The 24583-nt window shown below is 48.2% G+C and overlaps 1 protein-coding gene across 1 annotated transcript in view; it reads left to right on the top strand.

Annotated features, from left to right (window-relative positions):
- Positions 1-24583, top strand: part of NXN (nucleoredoxin) — a 159437-nt gene that overhangs the window by 109970 nt on the left and 24884 nt on the right. The window contains exons 2-5 of the mRNA XM_043585517.1: positions 19331-19448; positions 21054-21187; positions 21668-21768; positions 23674-23780. Of these exons, the coding sequence (XP_043441452.1) occupies positions 19331-19448; positions 21054-21187; positions 21668-21768; positions 23674-23780 (460 nt within the window). The remainder of the gene's footprint in view (positions 1-19330; positions 19449-21053; positions 21188-21667; positions 21769-23673; positions 23781-24583) is intronic.

Here is a 24583-nt window from a genome sequence, read left to right as displayed (position 1 = left end):
GCACCTAGGCTGGGAGCGTCCTCCGAGGGCAGCACCTCACCGAGTGGTCTTGGAAACAAAAAGTTGGTGGCGACTGGCCATGTCCGCTTCTGAATGTCATGAATGCTGTTAGACCTTGGGAATGTGCTGTAAAGGACATTGGGTTTTGTAAAAGTGGCCATTCGTCTTGTCTGTAGAAACCTCAGACTTTCTTCCCCTCAACTCAGCTCAGGGCAGCGTCTTCTGGAGCCAAAGAGAATGTAAAACCTTTCTGGAGGGAGAGCCACCCCTTTACCCGGGAACTCAATGCGGGGTGGCGAGGGGGCAAGTTTGACCCACAAGTTGGAGAGGCAGGCTGCTTTTTCTCACGTCCACATAGAGTATTTTAGGCTCACGTTGGAGAAGTGAGGGCTTATTGTCAGGGCTGCTGGCTGGCAGAGAGCAAAGAGACACCTTTACAGCGGAGACAACTTTCTTACACACGTGAAGCGACTTGGACAGCCTGGCCAATTTGCTCTGTCACCTGAGGGGAGTCCTCTTGCTCCAGTCTCTGCATCCGTCGCCCTGAGTTTCCTCCTCAGGGTCCCAGGTTCCCGTGGGGACAGAAGAAGGATATATGAGAAAGGGATTTGGAAGGCTTCAGGGCATAACGCAGTTTTGCTTTCGAAGCAGGGAGGATTTCATGGTGCACGCGGGCCTTCCATGCACACATATCCACACATCTGGCTCAGTTAGGGGTTGTTTACGAGGACCAGAAATGCACTCAAGCTGGCATGAGCAGATTGGGTTAGGCTCTCAGAATACAGTTGTTAATCACACGGGCATCCAGATTCAGGAAATCGAGTTCAGCTGGGACACAGAGGACCAGAGCGGGATTCAGAATCCAGCCCTCTCGCCCTCCTCCTCGGGGGCTGCAGTTTCTCATTTGTGTCTCTGTTCTCTGCCATCTGTCTTCCTGACCGCCCCGTCTCTGTCAGCTTTGTTTCTCTCTGCTTGTCGCTGGTCCCGCAAGGCTACTCCTGCCTCCGCTTCGCCTCCACCACCGTCTCCTCGGTGCTTCTCCACCTTTTCCGCATCCCTGCCACACTTAGAAAACGCTCATCGTTTGTCCCCTGGGATGAAGGCACAGGCAGCTTGCCCCCAGAGGCCAAGGACTAATGGAGGGTGTGGGGACTCCAGGTGTCCCAAGGGCTGAGAGGATCAGTAAGGCGCCTGCCTCTAACCTGTTTGTTGCACATTGGTTGGGAAGCTCTGACCTTACTGAATCTGTCTTTGTAGCCAATTTCTAAATTCCCAGGAGAGCGTATGATTGGCCTCAGATCAGATGCTCATACCTGCTGCAGTCACCTGTGGCCCGAGTTTGGTGCCCATGAAACAAACATGTCCCACTGTGGGGGTTGGGGATGTGGGGCAAGGACCAGCATCCCAGTGGAGTGTCCAAATAGCGAGCAGGTTCAGATACTTAACAGTCTGCTTTCCTCCCTCGAAAGCAAGGACCTTTGTCCTTAATCTCTATACCCCCACACCATCTGGCACAAATATTGCTAGGTTTTAATGCTCAGTAAATGTCTCTTGATGAGTAACTGGCTAGCCGTATGCGTGCTGTAGGTCTGAAGTTGCGCTAAGCACCTGATCTATCTAGAAAACACTGTCATCTCCCCCACCCTCCGTGTCCTGTACTTGGACGCTGCTTCACCCCATTTCTCTAGCACTTATAGCAACCGGGGACATTCATGCCATTTTCTCCTTTCTTGTTACCATCTGAAGTCTCAAACTGAGAGTAGTTAACCAGCGAGGCAGGCCGCCTGTGTTTCTTCTCAGTATGAAGCATTTGGAACCAATTGTGCGGTGGCCCCTTTGAGTTAGCTGTTTAGAAGTAAAACAACACACACTAATACTTCATTGTAAAAATGCCTTTCCGGCCAATATCTTGGACTTTTGTGTGTCTGTGGAAACGCCCACCTAAATTTCCTGCTAGATTTTTTTTCTTCGCAGCCAGGCATTAACCTGGCAAATACTACTACCCACCCCCCCCTTTTTTTTTTTTAAATTCTGCTGGTGTGAAGCAAGTGGCAGAAGTTACCTTTTGGAGATCAGAGATCAGCACTCAGTAATTGGACATGAACCGTTGGTGGTTGACGTCCTATTGCGTGTGACAAGACAGCAGAGAACCTCTGCTTAATTAATAGTTTCATCTTAGACCCTTCCCTCACCCTGTTTTGTAACAGCTTTATTTAGCAGAGAGATGTGAATCGACGTTTCTTTGTAAGAGTCCGGGAATATAATACTTTGTTCTGTGTTTACTCCCATATTTACTTCTATATAGGGTACGTGGCTCCTTTTCTCCTTATTCTACATGAATCACTTGGATGCATAAATTCAAGGACATTTGTTTGCGGCTCTCCTACATCTGTCTTGAATTTCATCTTTTCCACCCTGTCTTCTACTTTCCAAACAATTTACCTCCCTCTTTCTCTCTCCCTGCTGTTATTTATTTCACCACGGACCCTTTCATTTCAAGAGTTGGCAGAGGGGACCAGTGCAAGCCACAGTCCATTTCTATATAAAGGCGTTGAGGAGCATGGTGATCACAGCTTCTTAGTATAGGACACGACTCCCCTCACTCGGGACACAGCTGGTCCATAGCAGTGTGGCCGAGGCTGGTTTCAGAGCCGCGGAGGAGCGTGCCGGGTTCCCAGTGAGGTAATGTCGTTCTCGTCATGGACCAATCCGGTCCAATTCACGGAGGACCTTCATGTGCCAGGCTCTGTGCAGAATGGTGCCTTATGACCGTCCTCTTTGATCTTTTTTTCCAGACTGGGAATTTCTCACATCATTGTAAATGTTTCCTTTCCTCCCCTTGTCATTTGGCCGGGGCTCAGTGGGCCTTCCTGAGGCAGGAAAATGGTAACAAGGGGTTTAACCGGGCACTTGGAAGGTTCTGCCAAGAAACAGAGCTTTCGTGCAGCCAGCGGAGGGCGGGGGGGGGGGGGGGGCAGGGGAGAACACAGCAAAAACACCCAATGTAATAACAATCAGGTAGGAAATTTGAAGGGAGCACTCTGCTGAGTGCTAATAGCTCCACTGTGGAACAGGTCTGGATGGCACTAAAATGATAAACATCTCTGTAATTCTCACAAACCACACTTTCTGCCCCTGTTTTCATTTCAAGAGTGGACGTGGAAACGCTCAGCTCGCCCTGCTGGCCTGTAAGTTTCAGCAAGGGGTTAGGAGGTGTTACACCATCACAGTCCTCATCTCCTGGAAACTGCGGGAAGCTTTGAGCCTGTTTGCCTGATTTCTTTTGGGAAGGCAACTTATTTAGTAGCTGTTTAGGGACCACGATGAATGTGTGAAAATAAAATGCCAGCTTGCTCGTTTTTCGTGCCACGTCTGTAGAGTCGAACGCGAGGAGCCAGTTAAGTGCCCTCTTTCTTGGCCTGAACATCTTCGTGGTCATCATCACTGATTGAGTTCCCACTGCATGCGAGGCACTGAGGATGCGAAAGCAGCACGAGATGTATTCCCCTGGAGGAATGCATCTGGTGAAGGGCATGTGAGCTGGTCTTTTGGTTTTGAGCCCCATGAAGATGACGGTGGTAGGATGGCATCTCCCTTCACGTCTCAAAACTCCCTTGTTGCCACAGGTCATGAAACCTGCCCCTTTCTCACTGGAGTTTTCCACCATGGTACCTGGTCCAGGAGCTCTGTCTAGTGCTGAGTTTGAGAGTTAATAGAAAATCAGAGCCTGGAGCTCCAAGGTCATAGCTTGTCAGCACCCCCAGAATGGAGGAGGCTGTCCTCAGGACCCACCCTGTGCTAACCCCATCTCAGTTGGGGGGGAAGGGGTTCTGTTTTCAGATGAAAAAGCCTTCTTAGCATGGATTTTTTGTAAAACAAAATGAAAACCTTGCTGGCGTATTTTCTGTAAAGTCCTTTGGATGGATTGGTTAGGGTGAATTGATGGTCTCTGCCACCTTCCAACTAAGGGCAGGGAGGGAAGAGAGAGATTCCCACCTTGACAGGGGACTTCCTGCAGCAGAACCCCACATCTACAAGGAGCGGTACCCTTTCTTCCAGAGTTCCTTTCTTTCCTTTTGGTTTTCTTTCAACCTTATGGGTCCTCTAACAATCTGGCGTGCAGACACTCAGAATAGATTTTTCTGTGCTATGAACTTAACATTCTGGGTTGAGCTTGGATGGCGACACATCTCTCAAAGGCGGTGGCAGATCAGGGATCCCAGCGTTCAAGTAAAAACACACTGCTCAGAGTGAATGTGGGCAAACTCGAGCTCTTTCCTGATTATATCAGCAGAGGGATGGATCCACAATGACACACGCCACAGAAACCCTATCTCTGCTCCCCCACCCTCACCCCCCAGGCCCCCTGAGTGATTGCCTTTGGAGCTGGAACATGGTCTCTCAGATTCCAGACCGACTCTGGCTCCTTGTCCTGTGTCATGGGCAAACTCCCAGCCACTTTAATCCTTCTCTCTCTACAGCATTTGGCCCTGGTCTGTTATTACTAGCCACCCTCTTACAATTCCAAACCACTGTGCCCAGTAGAGGTTTTTATACCAGATGGGGCTTTAGGAAATCCCTCTGTCAGCTTGTGAGAGCTGAGGCACGGGGAAACAGAACAGCCTTTCCCTCCGTCTGTGGTGTCGGCCAGAAAGAACTTGGCAGCCATATGTCGCTTTGTACTCCCAACAAACTGCTCATCTCCTGGCTTGTTGAGTCATTAGGGCAGGAAGTTGTACAGCATAGTCAACGAACCTCTTTAATTAGCGTTACACATGGTACCAGGTTCCAAGTGTTCAGGAACGGGATTCTCTCAGGCCACAGGGAGCTAGAGTGATTGGGAGATACTTTAGGGAAAAGAGAAATATTTTGCATTTCAGCAGTTTCAAAAGGCTGAGAAGAAAATATTTACATTTTTGCCTTTGTGTTTGTGGGCATCGTTGCGAACCTTAATAATTTGTTGTTGTTGTTGTCGTCGTTGACTGAAGCTGATCTGAAGGTGCAGCTTTCTTTTTCTTTTTTCCGTTTTTCTGTTTTTTAATGTTTATTTTTGAGAGAGAGAGAGAGAGAGAGGGAGGGAGAGACAGAGCATGAGTCGGGGAGGGGCAGAGAGAGGGAGACACAGAACCCGAAGCAGGCTCCAGGCTCTGAGCTGTCAGCACAGAGCCCGATGTGGGGCTTGAAGTCACAAACTATGAGATCATGACCTAAGCAGAAGTCGGACATTTAACCGACTGAGCCACCCAGGTGCCCCCCGAAGGTGCAACTTTCTGAAAGGAAGTTTAGTGGCAGAGTCTCTTGGTGAGTGACCCCTGAGAAGGAAGGAGGAGGAAGAGGCAGCCACCGGGGTTTTGGAATGTGCTTTAGTTCCCTGCCGGCTTCTTCCATTGCTGGTTGCACAGAGCACGTGGCTTCTTTCCTATGCTCACTTTTCATCCTTGCCAGCAACCCACTACTCTGTCACCAGAATCCCAAGACTGCAGCCCACTGCCGCTAGACCCAGGTCTCCAAGCCACAGGGAATGCCACGTTTTTAGTTTTTAGTTTCTCATGCCCACCAGCATGGCCACCACGTGTCTCTGGCCTCTTGTGTCTCTGCCTTGTGTCTTGTGTCTCGTGTCTCTGGTGGCTGTGTGCATTTCTTTTCTTTTTTAAAAAATGTTTATTTATTTATTTTGAGAGGGAGGGAGGGAAGAAGGGAGGGGCAGAGAGAGAGAGAGAAAGAGAATCCTAAGCAGGCTCTGCGCTGACAGCCCTGGTGTGGGACTCGAACTCATAAACAGTGAGATCATGACCTGAACTGAAGTCAGGAGTTGAACGCTTAACCGACTAAGCCACCCAGGTGCCCCTCTGTCGTGTGCATTTCTTAGTTGAGTTCTCTCACTCCACAGACTGGATGCTAGTTTGGAAAATGTCTTCATTTCCATGAAGAAGGGGAGCTATTGCCCCCACCCCCACCCCTCGAGTCGTTGTTGGGGAGGTAGAGACTCCTCTGCTCATCCCTTCCTTTGTCGGGCTTGATCTGCTTACCTACCTTCTGGCAGGAGTTCTCTTGTGGAATATTCTGTACTTACTCATATTGATTTGTGTGGGTCATCCTGGGTCCCAGCCCTGGTAGGGACCAGTGGCGCTATCGTGTCCTGATCACCACAGTCAGTTACTGCTGGGGACGCGCTCTTACGGTCTGACCGTGTGCCGGGCCCATTGCCCCCCTGATGGGCTGTCTGCTGTAAAACCGGAAGGGCGCACGTTAGAAGTGTTCTCCTGTGAGCGCTTGCCGTGTGCCGGGGGCAGTTCTGAGCACGTGTGCTATCCTCCCACCAGCCCTAGGAGATAGGCACCATGGAACCATTTTGCGATTGAAGAGATTGAGGCTTGGAGAGGCAAAGTCATTTGCCCGAGGTGGCAGGGCCAGGGTTCGGACCCACACTGTCTGCCCCCAGAGCCCGTGCTCTTGCCCGCTGCACTGCTTCCTGCCCTGATGCAGTGAGGATGTGACACTGCCAGAATGCAGCCAGCCCCTTGGAGAAAGGATTAAAGGGTAGTGGTGGTTTTGTGCCCCACCTGGTAGAAGAGAGCGTGCAGCCCTTTGTCCCGGGAATCGGCAGTGTGTCGAACAGCACTCTACAGTCACAGGGTAAGACGGAAGCATAGCATGCTGTTTGACTGGTGAGGTGTGTGGCACAGGGCTGGCTGCTGATGGAGATGGACATCTCTCGGCTAAAGAGATAGAAGGAAGCAGCAGATACCAGCCCCGACACCTCTCCTGCCAGGCGCACAGTGATTTCCGTTGGAAAAGAATATCTCGCAAAGCAAAGTGAGGCTCTTCAGAACTCAAGATGTCCGCACACCAGCAGTGAGACACTGGCTCGTCGGGTTGTCTCCTGGCCCCCGTTCCTCTATCTGTGGGCATCCCAAATGATACAAGGCCCAAGAAGTCATTTCTTCCACCAGAATGGGAACGTGCAGCTGACGTGGGTGCTAAACAGGAGTTAGAGGGTCACCACATTCTTCTACTTAGCATCAGAGAAATGGCAGTATTCTAACATCTATTGAACACTTACTAGGCAGCATTCTGAGAACCGTACATATTGTTTTTTAGTTGTTTTGAATGTTTATTTTTGAGAGAGAGAGCGTGCAAGCAGGGGAGGAGCAGAGAGAGAGGGAGACACAGAATGCGAAGCAGGATCTAGGCTCTGAGCTATCGGCACAGAGCCTGACGCTGGGCTCCAACCCACAGAGTGCGAGATCACGACCTGAGCTGAGGTCAGATGCTCAACTGACTGAGCCACCCAGGCGCCCCAAGAATTTATTAATATATATATTAATATATATTGATTAATATATTAATTAATATATTAATTCAGGGAGTTCTCACAGCAACAGTATGATGGCAGGTATTATCCTTATTTTATTCATGAGACAGTTGAGGTACTCTTGAGAAGTGAACTAACTTGCCCCAGCCCCCCCCCCCCGCCCCCCGGCTGATACATAGCAGGGTTGGGACTTGAACCCAGGCAGCCTGGCTCCAGAACCATGTTCTTAACCATTTTACCTATACCATACACTGCCTTCCACCAAAAGCATTGACTGAAGATTTGACTGACCAATAAGGTCAAACTCAGCCACCAGCTGTTGGTTCTTGTGACCACCCCGATTTGGAATAAAGGGGTGGGTGTGTTCAGCATACAGAACCAGCCCCAGCACATTCCCTAAACTAGATGGAGCCAGTCTCCTTTCTTCTTTTTTGATCCTTTATCCTGGCAGTTGCCATGATCTGTCCCATCCCTGTACATAAGTAGTCATGGTTCCAACTTTTTTTTTTTTTAATTGCAGTAAGATAGATAAAGCATACCATTTGTCATTTTAACCATTTTTCTCTTGTGAACTGTAAGATTCCTGAAGGCAGGCATGGTATTTCGCCCCCTTCATATCTTCCTGCGGCACTTTGAGTAATGTTGTAAGAAAATGACACCTAACATCAGATCGTATAGCCCGGCTGGGTCAGCTATCCATCCGCTGGAAAACTTACTGTTCTGACATTTAAAGAAATGAAGAATAAATTTTTAATGTCCCTTCTACCCAGTCTCTTTTGTTATTTTTTTTAAGTTTATTTATTTATTTTGAGAGAGAGAGAGAGAGAGAGAGAGAGCATGAGCAGGGGAGGGACAGAGAGAATCCCAAGCAGGGTCTGCACTGTCAGTGCAGAGCCCCACATGGGGCTCCACCCCACGAACTGTGAGATCATGACCTGAGCCAGAATCAAGAGTCGGATGCCTAACCAACTGAGCCACCCAGGCACCCCTTCTTTTTCGTTTAGTATAGCCTGGAGTGGCAGAGATGAACTCGGATGGATGGTGTGTGGTGTATGTAATGTGTGGCTCCTTTGCCTGCAGGAAGCAGAGTGTACGTGTTCTTTTCCAAACCTCACCCTTGGGGCACAGGCCCTCTTTCTGAAGCAACTACAGTGAAGGGAGAATTGATGGTCATTCCGGCTTTGTTAAGTGCAAATCCATAAGGAGGGCTTTGGTTTCTCATGATCAGCCTGGCCCTGCTCACTTTCACCTCTTCCTTGGCCTTGTCTGCTGGTTGGTTCCCTGTGTTGGCTTCAGGCAGAGGAGAGATGGGAAGGTGAGGTGGATGGGGGAATCGAAGGTCCTGTCCGAGAAAGGGAGAAGAGCTCGAATTCCACCAGCACTTGCTTTGAGCAATTGATGCTCCAATTTAAAGAGCCTTCTGGGCCCCCCGCTATCCCAAGGAACGGGGAAGAGTCTTGGCGATAAGGAAGCCCTTTGAATGGCTGCGTTTGATTGCTTAGCTAGCCATCCATTCTGGCTGTCCCCTCGACAGTTTTTCCTCTCTCCCTTCCTTCCATTCATTCATTCTTCCATTTGTCCACCCATCATTCACTGAACACATAACGTGTGCCAAGCACTGTACTTGGCAAACCAACAGCTAGCTGTACCGGGCTAAAATTTCAGCCACAGGACAGATCACACTAGAATCATGCCTCAGAAGCAAGATTTGGTCTTAACTCTGGGACAAGGTCCTGTTGGGGCACTTAGAGTGATTCTGAGCTAGCAGTAGCAATGATAACAACAATAATAATAGATATTAATCGTAGCAGGTAGCTGACTATAATAATGTAGTACCTAGTCTATGCCAGGCTCTATTCTAAGCACATATCTAAATCTTTACAACATCCAATGAAGTGTATGTACTGTTAATCCCATTTTACAGGTGAGAAAACCAAGAGAGAAGTTAGGTACCTTTCTGAGGACACCAACTAGCAGGTGACCAAAGCAGAATTAGATCTGGGCCAGCCTGGCTCCAGAGCCTATGCTAAGTAACCTCTGGCGTTATGTTTTCAGGGCACCTGGGTGTCTCATTCCGGGAGTCTGACTCTTGATTTTGGCTCAGATCATGATCTCACAGTTCGCAGGGATCGAGCCCCTCATTGGACCATGGGCTGACAGCGCAGAACCTGCTTGAGATTCTCTGCCCCTCTCCTACTCGCACACACACGTGCGCATGGTCTCTCTCTCTCTCTCTTTCCCCCCAACCCCCCGAAAATAAGATAAACTTAAAAACAAAGGCTCTGTTTATGATGATGATGTTGACTGTGGTCAGCATTCGGTGGAAGGGCAGGGGTAAGTCCTGCCTGAGACGGCCGCGCTGACCTTGCCGACGAGCTTGCTGATGAATCTTACATCTGTGTTAGCTTTGGCTTGATCCCATAGATTTGCAGCAGCTGTTGAGAAATAAAAACTTGGACCCCCAGTCAAGTGCGAGACCCAGTCCTCGGAATGAGAGGCAGATTCTGAGTCACCCTCCGGAGTTGGGGCTTCTCGGAAATCACCAGGTTGCATTTCCCTGTGGCATCTGTGGGTGCTGACGAATCCCCATGGTGTTTCAGATTAGCTTGGCTTTGTAGTGTGCATTTTTACAGTTTACCAGCTCCCAGTCCTGTCCCTTTTGATATTTGCTTCATTGTTCCGTGGATCACTAGAGAAGTGTTTCTGGCCGGCATTCCTAGGATGATCGCTCCAACCACAGCCTTCAGAGTCGCTAACCAGAACCAGCCGCCAGGCCGAGGAATGGGAACTCTCAAGTAACTCAATAGTCCGCTCTGTCATCCTTTTTGATTTTTGCCAAGTTGAGCTAATATTGTCTCCTCTTCTTTTTTTTCCATTTCGTCTTTGCTGCCTTGCTTCTGAATCTGGCACGCTAATTATAAGCACTTAGATCTCTAAGCTTAGAGGGTTTGCTGTGACCTATTCTGCCTGAGTTACCTGGCCTTTGGGCAGCTCTGAAGGGAGGTGGCACAGCCAGTCTGACTGTTGTCAATGTGAACTCTGAGTGGATGTTTGGCCGGATGGTCACTGGAGAGGGAGCAGGCACTGGAAGTCAAAGTCACTCGGTTGTCCCCAGCTGCAGCAGTGCCAGCCAGGGAGGTCCTTTTAAAGTGCTGAGGTTGGGGTGCCTGGGTGGGTCTGTCTGTTAAGCGACTCTCGGTTTTGGCTCAGGTCATGATCTCCCAGTTCGTGGGTTCAAGCCCCGCATCAGGCTCTGCGCTGACAGTGCTGAGCCTGCTTGGGATTCTCTCTCTCCGTCTCTCTGCCCCTTCCCCCCTACCCCCTTTCTCTCAAAATAAATAAATAAACTTTTTTAAAAACTTGGAGGTTGCCAGAGCCTTTTTTCTCCGATGGCCAGTGGAATGCGATCCCCTGCTCTACATCCAGTGTCTGGTTCAAAGGCTGCTGGGACGGGCACCGTGGGCCTTGGCATCTCTGCGCCAGGCCCACAGTCACCCTTTCCAGAAGGTGGGGAGACCAAGCGGAGGGTCCCATCAGAATCACACGTGGTGTTGGAGTTCTAAGCAGAGAGAAGAGCAGAATCCACAGAGTCCGTTCAAAACAATTTCCATATGCCCCTGTAAAACCTGGCAGTCCAGCGTGGGAAGTGGAAGGCAGAAAGGAAGGGGTGGAGAGGGGGGAGCAAACAGACTGCGTAAAGCTGGCTCCAGACTGTGTGTATGTTTTGCAGAAGGTGCTTATGGCGAAACTACCACTCGCCACAGAAGGAAATCCCAGTTTTCTGAGGCATCTTACAACACAGGCTACTAACTATACAGTTGATTGATTAACTTTACAATAGAGTTGACAGGAAAATGTTTTTTTGAAGAGGACGCTGACAAGACAAGGGCGAACTCAGCGTAAATTTGATGCCGATATTAGCGACGTGCCCCATGTGTGCAGCGCTTTGGTTTTCAGAGTATCTCCACACACGGCGCCTCATTTCACTTCATCCTGAGATGTGGGCGTTACTGTGCAAGGCGAGAGCCGTGACCTGGAGCCAGGGAACCGTGTCGCCTACTGATGTCCACTGAGAGATCAGGGCCTGGATATAAACTGAGCCCCTTAAAGCGCACTTTTTCGGCACTACCAGATTTCCTCCCAAGAAGGATCTTTAAGAGAGTGAGGCAGTGCTGATTCAGTGATGGCTCCTGACTCTGATGATCACACCAAGGAGGAATACGAGCTCCTTCTTGGGGATTCTTACAAATAAGTGCAGTTAGTGTGCCTGTGATCTTCAGCATCCTGAAGGCCAAGGATGAACGGGAGGCTGCAGGCGGTAGTCGGTTCTGGAAGAGTTTAGGAGTGTAGCTGCAACATGCAGTGAGAGAGTGACTTTCTACTCTTCAGTATTACATCATCGTGGAGTTTAGGCAAATGCTGATTTTTATTAGAGGGAGTTTTATGGATGGGGCAATATCCTAGCTCTCTCGGTTGATCAAGGTCAAGCCATGCCCTAAAATGAACTTGTAAGACAAGGGGAGTCATTATCTGAGGTCCGTAGACCACTTGGGATCAGACAGGTTCACTGACAGGCTTCAAGGAGTTCACGAATTCTATGAAATTACACACAGACTTTTGTGTATATGCATTTTTCTCTGGGGAAAGGATCTGTAGCTTTTATCCTCAAAAGTGTCTGTGACCCCAAAATGGTTATGAAGCCACTGTTTTAAAGTGGCCTTTTTGAAAATCTTTGGTGGACTGGAGATGTCATGCACACTTGAAAAGGCACTGGGTGAGTCTTGGGATCATTTCTTTAAGCTCAAGCTTTTCTCTTTTCCAGTCAGCATAAGAGACTCATCAAAGTGGACCTCTGTGACTTTTCTAATGGAAAGTTCACTTTCTGATTCAAGTATCAAACTTGACATGGTTGGAATGATCATTCCCGTGCCCACTGTACTGGCTCAGAGCAGAGCAACTGTGATGCTGCAGCCTGAGAAAGACAGTCCCATGCAGCCTGCACATCACTGACGAATGACATAAGTTCCTAAAAAAATCTCTATCATATGGGGCGCCTGGGTGGCTCAGTCGGTTGAGTGTCCGACTTCGGCTCAGGTCATGATCTCACAGTTCGTGGGTTCGAGCCCCGCATCAGGCTCTGTGCTGACCGCTTGCTCAGAGCCTGGAGCCTGCTTCAGATTCTGTGTCTCCTACTCTCTCTGCCCCTCCCCCATTCACTCTTTGTCTCACTCTGTTTCTCAAAAATAAATAAATGTAAAAAAAAATTTTTTTTAAATCTCTATCATATAAAATTATACCATGATGTATTAGTCTACAGAAGGACTGACTTTTCAGTGTCAGATGTGAGTCTAAAAGCATAATTATTTTCCACTGAACTAGTGGGCCTTTTTTTGGAAATAAAAGATCCCACAACTATGGATAAAACACAAGCCAGGATCTTCCTTGAGATCCCGTGTGAAAAAAAGGGGGGGTGGATCCCTAGGGAGGGAGGGATGGGAAGGATTATGGGGGTTACAGTTTCTTACCTCTCCAAGAAGGATACTGAGAAAAAAGAAATGTCTCTGATGATTAGGGGTGGGACAGCCAGAGGGCATCATAGTCCTTCTGCTTCATGAGGGAACCAGACCAAATTGTTCTTTTTTATCTGTGGGGGTTGAGGAGACAGCGTCCCTATTTTTAGAGTCTTAAGAACTGTACTGAGGGACGCCTGGGTGGCTCAGTCAATTAAGTGTCTGACTTTTTTTTTTTTTTAATTTTTTTTAACGTTTATTTTTTTGAGAGAAAGAGACAGTGCAAGCAGGAGAGGGGCAGAGAGAGGGCGATATAGAATCCAAAGCAGACTCCAGGCTCTGAGCTGTCAGCACAGAGCCCAATGTGGGGCTTGAACTTGTGAACCACGAGATCATGACCTGAGCCAAAGTCAGTTGCTTAACCAACTGATCCACCCAGGCACCCCAAGTGTCTGACTCTTGATTTCAGTTCAGGTCATGATCTCACAGTTTGTGGGTTCAAGACCCATGTCTGGCTCTGTGCTCGTGGTGTGGAGCCTGCTTGAGATATTCTCTCTCTCTCTCTCTCTCTCTCTCTCTCTCTCTCTCTCTCTCTCTCTCTTCCTCTCTCTTCCTCTCTCTTTCTCTCTCTCCCTTCTGCAGTCTATGCCCCTCTCCCACCTGGATACACTCGCACTCTCTAAATGAACTTGAGAATGCCAGTATCTTCTTTTAAAAAAAAAAAAAGTACTTTACTAATGCTCTCGGGGTAACCCCAGTAGGCCAGCCAGCCCATAGGTCACCCTGTCATCATGTCAGCTGGGGAGCATGGTCCTGACTCACACTGGGTGGCTAAGCATTTAGATGCTAGGTGACCCAGGTACCCAAACCCACCCTTCCTTAAAAATATATAGCCAAAAGTCAATCACGTGCTTACATTTCAAGTACATGTAGGTGCCCACATGCAAACCACTCTATTATAATCACGTTGAACCCTCCATTTTTATGTTTAAGGCCCACAGATTGCAAGCTACTTTAGGGACAAGTCTAGTGACCTGTAAATAAAGTCTTGTTACCAGATGCCATTTGTCTGTGGGAGCCCCAAGCCCCAGAGTAGATATGATAGTAGTGATCCCTTAACAATACATGTGACCAGGGAAGATTTCTCCTAGGAAGGCAAGGATGGCTTAACCTTGGAGTTAAAGGCTACTAATGAAATATACTGCAACAGATCAAAAGAGTAACCATAGAGGCGCCTGGGTGGCTCAGTTGGTTAACCGTCTGGCTCTTGGTTTCGGCTCAGATCATGATCTAATAATGGTTTGTGCGTTCAAGCCCCATATCAGGCTCTGTAGTGACAGCACAGAGATTGCTTGGGATTCTTTCTCTGCCTCTACCCTGCTTGTGCTCTCTCCCTCTCTCCAAATAAAAAATAAACTTAAAAATTAAAAAAAAAACCCATAAAGTAACCATCCATTCCTGATAAAACTTTTAGGTCAAAAAGTTCACACAAGCCTATATATTTTTAATTGTGGTAAAATACAGATAACGTAAAATTCACCATCTTAACCATTTTTAATTCATTCTCACTGACATGCAGCCCTTCATGGCCACCCATCCCTGTAACTCTTTTGATCTTGTAAAACTGAGCCTCTATACCCGTTAAACAGTAATACCAGCTTTCTTCCATCTCCACCGTCCACCCAACCCCAATGGTGGTAGCAACCACCATTACAATTTCTGTCTTTATGACTTTGACTACTCTAGGTACCTCATAGGAATGGAAACACACGGAATTTGTATTTTTGTGACTGGCTTCTTTCATTTAGCACAGTGTCCCCAAGGTTCATACACGTAGTAGCATGTGTCAGAATTTCCTTCCATTTTTTCTTTAATTCCACTTTTATTTATTTATTTTTTTAAGATTGTTTTTAGGTTTGGGGCGCCTGGGTGGCTCAGTTGGTTGAGTGTCCGACTTCGGCTCAGTCATGATCTTGCGGTCTGTGAGTTTGAGTCCCGCATCAGGCTCTGTGCTGACCGCTCAGAGCCTGGAGCCTGTTTCAGATTCTGTGTCTCCCTCTCTCTCTGCCCCTCCCCTGCTCATGCTCTGTCTCTCTCAGTCAAAACTGAATAAAACATTTAAAAAAAATTTTTTTTAAGATTGTTTTTAGGTTTATTGATTTATTTTGAGAGAGGGAGAGAGAGAACACGTGGGAGGGCAGAGAAGGGTGGGAAGAGAGAGACAGAGAGAGAATCCTAAGCAGGTTCCCCACTGTCGGCACAGAACCTGACAAAGGGCTCAGACTCCCAAACTGAGACACCGTTACCTGAGCAGAAATCAAGAGGTGGATGCTTAACCCACTGAGCCACCCAGGTGGCCCAGAATTTCCTTCCTTTTAAGGCTGAATAACATTCAAGACTATTTTGTTTAACATGTTCAAGAGTATCCGTCTCACGGGGCACCTGGGTGGCTCAGTGGGTTAAGCGTCCAACTTTGGCTCAGGTCATGATCTCACAGTTTGTGGGTTTGAGCCCCGCATCAGGCTCTGTGCTGACAGCTCGGAGCCTGGAGCCTGCTTCAGATTCTGTGTTTCCCTCTCTCTCTGCTCCTCCCCTGCTTATGCTCTGTCTTTCAAAAATAAATAAATGTAAAAAAAAAAAAAGAGTATCCATCTCATACCAATGGCTAGTCTTATATATAATAGTAAAAGGTATACCCATTATGATCAGGTGGAAGTTAAAGATGATTGCTACTTACTATTGTCCTGGAAAATTCCTGCCAATATAGTTCTTTAAGAAAAGGAAATAAACGATGTAATTGTTGAAAAAGAAGGTGAAGTTATGTTTATTTGCAAATAGCATGGCTTTCTATTCAGGCTAAAAACGTGCTTTGAAGTAAGAGTGTACATTTAAAAATTAGTCAGGTTTTACAACTCCATCTTTCTGTCTGCGACCTTGACCCCACCCTCTGGCCTATTCAAGGACTCTGTTCTTGCATTTTTCCTTCTCATCAATATTTTCCTCTTCTGGATTATCCCCAGCAGCATATACTAAAGCATCTCCCATCTTTAAAATACTGCCCCCTGACTTCATCTTTAAAATATCCTCTCTCTGACCTCATCATGTGTTTCTCCAGCTACAGTCCTATTCTCTCCTCCCTTTCCAGCAAAACTCTTAAAGTTATCTGTAGTCACTACCTTAGCCCCTTATCTGCCATTTTCTTTTTCTCTTGATAGCCTTTCCTGTTTTTATTGTTCCCGCTTGGTGTTTCGTGTGGGAAGCCGACTCGAGTTTGTCTGGTCCCAGGCCCCCTCTAGGTGTGTGTGCCGGACAGAGCTGCACCCCATTGCCTCCCTCTTCCACTCACTCTTTTGTCCTCACTTTACTGACTCCTCCTTGACCTGTCAAGGTCGTGAATAAACTTAGCTGCCACATCGCTGGTCAGTTCTCTGCCCTCATCTTACTCAACGTGTCAGCAGCATTTGACATAATAGTGTACTCTCTCCCTAAAACACTTTTGCCACCTGCCTTTTGGGACACCGGAGTCTCCCCGTTTTCCTTCTATGTCATGTGTCACTCCTTCTCAGTCTTTTGTGGGTGGTCCCTGGCTCTGCTCTGGGGTGCCTTTTCCTCTGTAGCCTGTCCTCCCCTTGGATAACCTCATGGAGGCTCATGACCCCTCACAGCATCCAGGCAGCGACAATCCCTGATTTATAGCTCATGCCCCCCAGCTCCCCAGAGCCTAGACTTGTAAGTCCAGGTGCCTCCTTGAAATCTCCCCTTGCACATCTAATGGGCATCTCAGATTGGCCTCTCTTATCTCCATCTTTCCCTCCCAAACTTTTGCCTCCATTTTTCCTCATCTTGGTTCATAGGACCCCTTGACACACTTTTGCTCAAACTCCAAAACCATAGTACATCCTTCATCTTTTTCTTTCCCTTATCCCTTCCGCATATTCAGTCTGTCAACCTACTCTATTGACTGTCTTAAGACTACATCATGTCCTCACTCTCTGCTGCTATAACCCAGGTCCTCCCCACTGCTCTCAACTTCTGCCTGGGCTGTTTGCACTGGCCTCTCCAGATCCTGCCTTCTCCTTGTCTTCCCCTACAGTCTGTTCCCTCAGGGCTGCCAAAGTGACCTTTTAAACTGTAAATCAAATCATACCACTCCCCTGCTAATGCTCTGTAGTTTCCTGTTACACTTAGAATAAAATTCCATCATTTTTACTAGTCTACAGGGCCTTAAAGATCTGCCAAGAGCGCCCTTCTGACCTCGTGGCCCCTCTCCCCCACTCTATCTGACTGTGTCTACCCCAGCCTTCTTTCTGATCTGCCTCCCAGCCTCTAACAGGTGCCCTGGGCCTCAGGTGGCCTCCCCCCATGAGCACGTGACTCGCCCCATCTCATATCCGGGATCTGTGCTCAAATGCCATTTCTTCAAAGATGCCTTCCCTGACTACTCGCCAAAATATGTACCCCAGGAGGGTGCCTGGGTGGCTCAGTTGGTTAAGCGTCCCACTTTGACCTGGGTCATGATCTCACGGTTCGTGGGTTCGAGCCCCGTGTCGGGCTCTGTGCTGATAAGAGCCTGGAGCCTGTTCCAGATTCTGTGTGTCTCTGTCTCTCAAAAATAAACATTGAGGAAAAAAAAAAATTTTTTTAAGTAATATTGGTAAGAATACTGAGGAATGGGCTCTCGTTTGCCACTGGTAGAAATATAAAGTTGCCCAAGCTTTTTAAGTGGTGAGTCATGGGTGATTTTTATCTCAGTTTTTACAGTTTGCTGTGTTTCTCATTTTTTCCAATAATTACTCCCCCCCCCCCCATAATTACTTTTTAAATCAGATAAATCCCTTCATCTTCCTTCCTGCCCCCCTTTAAAATTATTAACCTGGCTGGATCCTTGTACTTGCAGACTTAGGAAGCTAATCCCAGCAGCAGGATGGTCTTGTTCTGCTGTTGAGCCTTTTCTCCTAAAAATGTTTGATCTGAAGCCTGTATCAGGTTTCTCTGGAATGATGTAGTACTGGTCACTGCCGACTGTATGTGCAGAGTCGCTCCTGTTAGAAGGGCTGGTTTGGGAGCCCACTGGAAAGGCAGGGCCCACCCAGTTCAAGGTGGGGTCCCACGACCTTTCCTGCCAAGACCCAGGTCTCCACAGACAGGGGAAGCCTAACATTTTGTAGCAGATACCCCACCCGACTCCTTCGCTGCTTGAGATTGAATTAAAAACAATAATAATCTGCTCTGTGCAGCTGGACTTCTGGTGCCTGCTTCCCCTTGACACATCCGCGCCCCATTCTGCCAATGCCCAGGCGGCCAGCCCTCCTGTGTGGGCCCCAGGCCCCCGGAAGGGAGGCTGCAGCTGAATCAGCAGTGGGCCATTCTTCCATTTCCCGCTGGTAGTTAGACATTTGGGCCATTCTGCCATTTCCCGTTGGTAGCTGGACATTTTGTTTAATTATGTTGCTTTCTGGGCTTGGCAGTTAAGTTCCAGAGCACCAGTGGACCCCCCCCCCCCCCCCGAATGGCGGTCACTCTGATGGCCGGGAGCCGATAAAGGAGTCTGCACATCCTCAGCTTCCTGTCCCGGGCTGTTGCATTCGTGCTTTCTCAGCCTCACCCCTCCTAGACCCTGGTCCTCTGACAGTTGGCTGAGGCAACATCGAACCTGCCAGTAGATTGTGGGTTGTTTTGAGTGGCACTGAGTACTAAGAATTGGAGCCGGCTCAGGATGTTGCTTCCCTAGTGTTTGTGGGTGAATGACACACACAGCGACTGCCCATACTCCCAAGTGCAGGAACCGATGTGGTGGGAAGAGCGCCGGATTCTGGCTACTTGGTCTTCTGTTGGGATACCCTTGTCCCCTCTCCCTTGGAGCTCAGGTGCCACAGCAGAGCCGGGAAGCAGGGGAGCACCTCCCTGCTGTTGAGGTTCAGAGACACCAACAAAAAGCCTCCCTTCCTGCCTTAACCACCTGGTATTGGGGGTGCACATGTAGTTCATTTCCTAATTCATCTTCGTCTTTATGCTTTTCTTTAAAGTTTATTTATTTTGAGAGAGAGAGCAGGGGAGGGGCAGAGAGACAGGGAGAGAGAGAGAATGCCAAGCAGCCTCCGCACTGTCAGTGCAGAGCCCAATGCAGGGCTCGAACTCACGAAACATGAGATCATGACCTGAGCCGAAATCAAGAGTCAGACACTTAATCAAGTGAGCCCAGCTAGGCACCCTTCATCTTTATGCCTTTTAGAGGAAGTGCCCGTGGGAGAGGTGGGGGAGAAGAGCTGTCTTAGAACAGGTGTGGTCTTCTGTTGGCCTCTGTCACAGCTTGAGCCTGGATGGGACTCAGACTCCCCTCCCCTGTCACAGACCACAGAGGCCAATGATTGTAGCTTCACTTATTCATTTCCCTGTACAGCAGTGTTTTCCAGTTCTTTCGCCCCTCAGGCCTGATGGGGCTCAAAAGGATGCTTCGATTGATCTGGTTTGGACTTAACCACCTTTTTCACTTTGCTTCTTACAGCTTAAACTTTGGAACAAATACCGAATTTCCAACATTCCATCACTAATATTCCTAGATGCCACCACCGGGAAGGTCGTGTGCAGGAATGGGCTGCTGGTGATCCGTGATGACCCAGAAGGTAGGACCTTGGTGTGTCCATCCCGTACTCCCCGTTCTGTCCCCCTACCCTGACCATCCGTACTGGTAGAGAACATACAAATGAAATATATCTGAGGGCGTTTGTTTAGCTAGAGGATATTGTCGTGATGAAGTTGATGAAATTATAGTATTCTCTAAGTCATGGTTAACGTTTTTAAAGAGATCAGAATGTCCCTCTTGGGGGCTTTCATTCATGGGCCAAAGGAGATGGAATCTGAAAAAGGAAGTTCAGTTCTGAGGGCTGAGGAGGTCGTTGAGAAGCAACGAGAGCCTGGAGATGGACTTCCGGTGCTGTTTCCACGGCAGCCGTCACTTTAACAATTAGAGGCAAACTAAGCAGTTGTGAGATTTTTTCCTCTTTAAAATATTACCCTAGCAGAGTCATAGTCTTGATGTTGCTCTCCTGGCCTCAGGGGTGACTGACTTCATTTCTTGGTGCTGCCCAAGTCCTGCAGCCTTGGCCTTGGTGATGTACCCGGTGCAGGCTGCCCTAATCACCCTGCTCACTGGCTGTCCAAGGTCTGTTTCTGTCCCACTGGCACTGGAGTCTTAAAAGCATCCTAAGGTCTTCCCTTCCTCACTATCAGTTAGGGGATTCAACCCTGGTCACAGGTTTTCCAAATAAAAATTTCACCTGCTTCAAAGAATTGCCCTCAGTAAAACCCAAGGCATGGTAGAACCAAGTTTTCACCTTCGCAGATCACACACACACACACACACTCACTCACTCACTCACTCACTCACACTCTCTCTCTACTCTGATCTTGTTAAAAATGCAGATTTCCCAGCTCCATCCCCAGAGATATTTGGGACCATTTGTTTCAGGGCGGGCTTGGCCATCTGCACGTTTAGTCAGTCTGCGTGTCTCCCATTCCCCTCTCCCCCAACCCCAGGCGATTTTTGAGGTGGTGGTCCACAGACCACCCTGTGAGCAAACGCTGTTCTGTTGCTCTTCCTGCCTGGGGCTTAAGTGTCATCAGAATGGAGAACATCTGGGTTGAGTGAGTGTTACTCTTTCCTTTTACTGGATTTAATTCTCACTTGGTTCCCTGGGCCCCAACCCAGACTGACTGAATCAGAATCTCTGGGGGTGGGTCCCAGGAGCATCATATTTTAAAATTCCCCAGCTGATTCTGAAATGCCGTCAGAATGGAGAGCCACTGAGTTTCCGGGGTTGGACTTGAAGAAACTCATGGTTAATACATGAGGCAGTGATTCCCCATCCTGGCCCATCATCAGACTTCCCTGGGGAGTTGGTTTTGCTTTATTTTGGACATAGATCTTCAGCCTTGGCCCCGGATCCCAAGAGTCAGAGCATGACCTGGGCTTCTGTACTTTTCAAAAGCCCCCCAGGAGCTGGGTCCTATGATCACCCAGGTTCGGGAACCATTGTCTTGAAGGTAGGTGGGGCTGTGCCGTGGATAAGGTTCTGCCTTCATTCCTGGGTTTTAGCTCCAGATCCTATGCGTGTGTTAACAAATACTATTTGATGATAAAGCTGTCATGCCCTGCTGCTGTGACGACTCTTGGGTCAGAAGTCTCAAGGAAGAATCTTAACGTTCTTACCACCTGTTGCCTGTTTCAGGTTTGGAATTCCCTTGGGGACCTAAGCCCTTCAGGGAAGTCATTGCGGGGCCCTTGCTTAGAAATAACGGACAGTCCCTGGAAAGCAGCAGCCTGGAGGGGTCTCACGTGGGAGTCTATTTCTCCGCACACTGGGTGAGTGTTCAGGCCCTCCTTAGTCCAGACGGAAGGAAGCAGCGATGTTGCCACTAAGACCAGTTGGGGTTGGCTTCTAGGGGTGTTACTGCTTGGGTATCACTTCCTGGTGTTCTTACTTCCTCCTGCACCTGATGCATGGCTTGCATGCCACGAGCGCTTATTATTTTGAATGATAATAGCAGCAAGAAAATTCTTCTTTTGACTGGTCTGAAAGGGTAGTCTTCCTCACCCATTCTGATGAGGCTTCTACTGGTCTCCAAGGGGGTTCATTTAAACTGCTGCCTGCTGGCACGCCATGGAGGTGAGAAGAGCCTATCCTGAATGCTCACCATTACAAGGGGCACGTTTGTTTCTGCCTCTTTAATAAGCTGGGTCTTGCTATCCCAGTCCTACTTGGGTCTTGCTTACCTGGCCTCTGCAGGCAGGAGAAGACGAAGGTACAGGGTCAAACCGTAGGATCTCACTCTCCTCTTTTAGTGTCCACCCTGCCGAAGCCTCACCCGGGTCCTGGTGGAATCCTACCGGAAGATCAAGGAGGCAGGCCAGAAATTTGAGATCATCTTTGTTAGTGCGGACAGGTAACGCATGCTGGGGAAAGCGGCCGTGTGGTTCCCTTCCCCAAAGGTGGTTAATATGCATTTCTTTTGCCTTACGCTTCTCGCCTGCTAAGTGTAGAGTGTGGAGATGGGAACTGGGGAAGGTGTATCTGGGATGATTGGCAGACAGATGCCTTTTAGATTTTCTCGTGCAATTGTTTGAAGGGGAGCTGAGAAAAACCTGTTCTTGCTGTAAATATTGGGGCACGTCCCACTTCCGGCCTAGGTCATTTGAGGTTAGGATGCAATTTTCTGATTCGTTCAGCTTTATGGATTGTGATGAAAGGGTGTGGTGGGGGAGGGATGGAAAGAAAAGAACTGGAGGCTAATGGAATGTGACACCTATCTGGGATGGCTGTGCTATAATTTTTTTCCGCTTAGGCCTCGTGCTTCGCCTGGGGGCTGTCCTAAAAACCAGAAGGGCAGACATTCGTCCTGGAGTACGTCTGGTCCTTTTAGCCTCAGCTTCCTCTGCTACAGGCCCCCTTGCTGGTTTTATCCATCAGTGACCTTCCTTCATCACAAAACTCCAACTCTGGTTCAGACCGAGCCACCAGATGCTTCTGCTTCTCAAGTTCCTGTTCACAGAAGGATCTCTGAGATGCCAACACACTGAGGGCATTTTGTATCTTCTAAAAAAAATTTTTTTTAGTTTATTTATTTATTTTGAGAGAGACAGAGCTCACAGGAGGAGCAGAGAGAGAGAGAGAGAGAGAGACAGAATCCCAAGCCTGCTCCGCACCGCCAGTGCAGAGCCAAATGCGGGACTCGATCCCATGAACTGTGAGATCATGACCTGAGCCTAAATCAACAGTCAGACGCTTAACCATCTGAGCCACCCAGGCGCCCCAGCATTTTGTATCTTTGATATCTGCACTGTGCCATGCTTGGTGTATTGGCCCATGGTCCAGCCCTGGTACTCCCAGCTCCCCATCTCTGCATGTAACTGGGGATAAGCAATCATCACTCTTTTATTTTATTTTTTTAAAATTTTTTAACGTTTATTTATTTTTGAGAGAGAGCACAGGAAGGGCAGAGAGAGGAAGATGCAGAATCCAAAGCAGGCTCCAGCCTCTGAGCTGTCAGCACAGAGCCTGATATGGGGCTCAAACTCACTAGTCATGAGATCATGATCTGAGCCGAAGTCAGACACTTAACCCACTGGGCCACCCAGGTGCCACAGTCATCATTTTTTTTAAAGCTTTAAAAAATATCAACTTTATTGAAGTGTAATTTACATACAATAAAATGCATACATTTTGGACATACAATTCAGTGAATATTGACCCATGTATGTACCCCTGTAATTGTCACAGTGAAGTATAGAACATTTCTGTCATTCACAAGGTGCCCTTGTGCCCCTTCTTGGTCAGTTCTCACCCCCAAACTCAAGCCCCAGGGAACCCCTGATCTGCTTTTTATCACTTTGGATAGATCTGTCATTCCTAGAGTTGTTTATACATGGAATCCTAGGTTTATGCTCAGTTAAAAGTGTGCTCCTGTACACAAGACTGTTATATGCACAATTTAGAAGTATCACGGGGACTGCAATGTTGCTGTACTTCTAGGCTTCTTATAAAACTACCACCTGCCCGTGTTGGAAACAGAAACTTGGGCATGAGTTCAACTGGTAGGATCCACAGGAACAGGCTACTTGAAATGGCCTGGTGGTTCAGTTCCCATCCGCCTGTCGTGTGGAGGCTGTTGCTGCGCAGTAACCAGAAGGGGTAGAATAATGCCCCCCTGTAGCCTGGTGTCTGAGGAGCGTGATGTTCAGAGGCGCTGGCATCTGCAGAGCCCTGGGTGTAACTTGGTGGAAGGTGGGGAGGACCCTGCGGTGGCACTTTCAGAGGTAACAGAGCCTTGTTTCCATGTGTGTCTCTGTAGGTCAGAGGACTCATTCAAACAGTACTTCAGTGAGATGCCCTGGCTCGCTGTCCCCTACACCGATGAGGCCCGGCGGTCACGCCTCAACCGGCTGTATGGAATCCAAGGTAGGCGTTCCCGACTCCCTGGGGATCCCTGGAGACCCGCTCATCTGGGCTCACCACCTCTTTGGCTTTTCTTTTAGAGGGAAAAGGACATCTTTATTTCCATTACATGTTCATGTTCCTTACCGTCTCAAAAATGACATGCTGTGAATGCTGCAGTATGTAAATTACACCTCATTAAAGGCATTAAAAAAAAAAAAAAGGATCAGACCAGGTGAAACAGCTACTTCTCACCACCTGACCTGGTGGGTTCTCATGCCCTTGGGCTATGGAGCACACACTCCCAAATGACTTGGCCAGAATCCTGAGGGTTCTGTCAAACAGACCTAAGAGTGACCTTTGGTTCCATCAGTCAGACTCTCTAAGCCTCAGTTTCCTCATCTGCAAAATGGGCATGATAAATCCCTGCCACAAAGAATTGCTGGCAGGGATTCTTTGTAACCATGAAGTGGTTACTGGTTACTGAAGCACAAGAGTGAGGGCTGAGTGGCTGGTGCCTTCTTGGTGAGAAAACCAATGTCCTGAGAGTGTTGAAAACTGGGACTTGAAATACTAATCATGGCATTTTTCAGAAATAATGATTATTAAGTGAGACGAATTGTGTTTTTATTCTCTGTTATGTGAAACCTCCTTCCCAGCCTTCATCCAGCCCGGTTTTCTCTTGGTAAAGCACTTAGTTGGCCTGTTAAGAATTAAATACATTCTTATATGTCAATTACATCTCAATTTTAAAAGAAGAATTAAACTCATTTCCTTTGTAGCAGTACTACCAGATCCTGGTTAGCCCTAGACAGACACAGCTAACA

Source organism: Prionailurus bengalensis, chromosome E1, assembly GCF_016509475.1.
Source record: "Prionailurus bengalensis isolate Pbe53 chromosome E1, Fcat_Pben_1.1_paternal_pri, whole genome shotgun sequence".
Lineage (NCBI taxonomy): Eukaryota > Metazoa > Chordata > Mammalia > Carnivora > Felidae > Prionailurus > Prionailurus bengalensis.
Note: the sequence above shows the minus strand (reverse complement) of the source record. Positions and strands in the feature narration are given on the sequence as shown.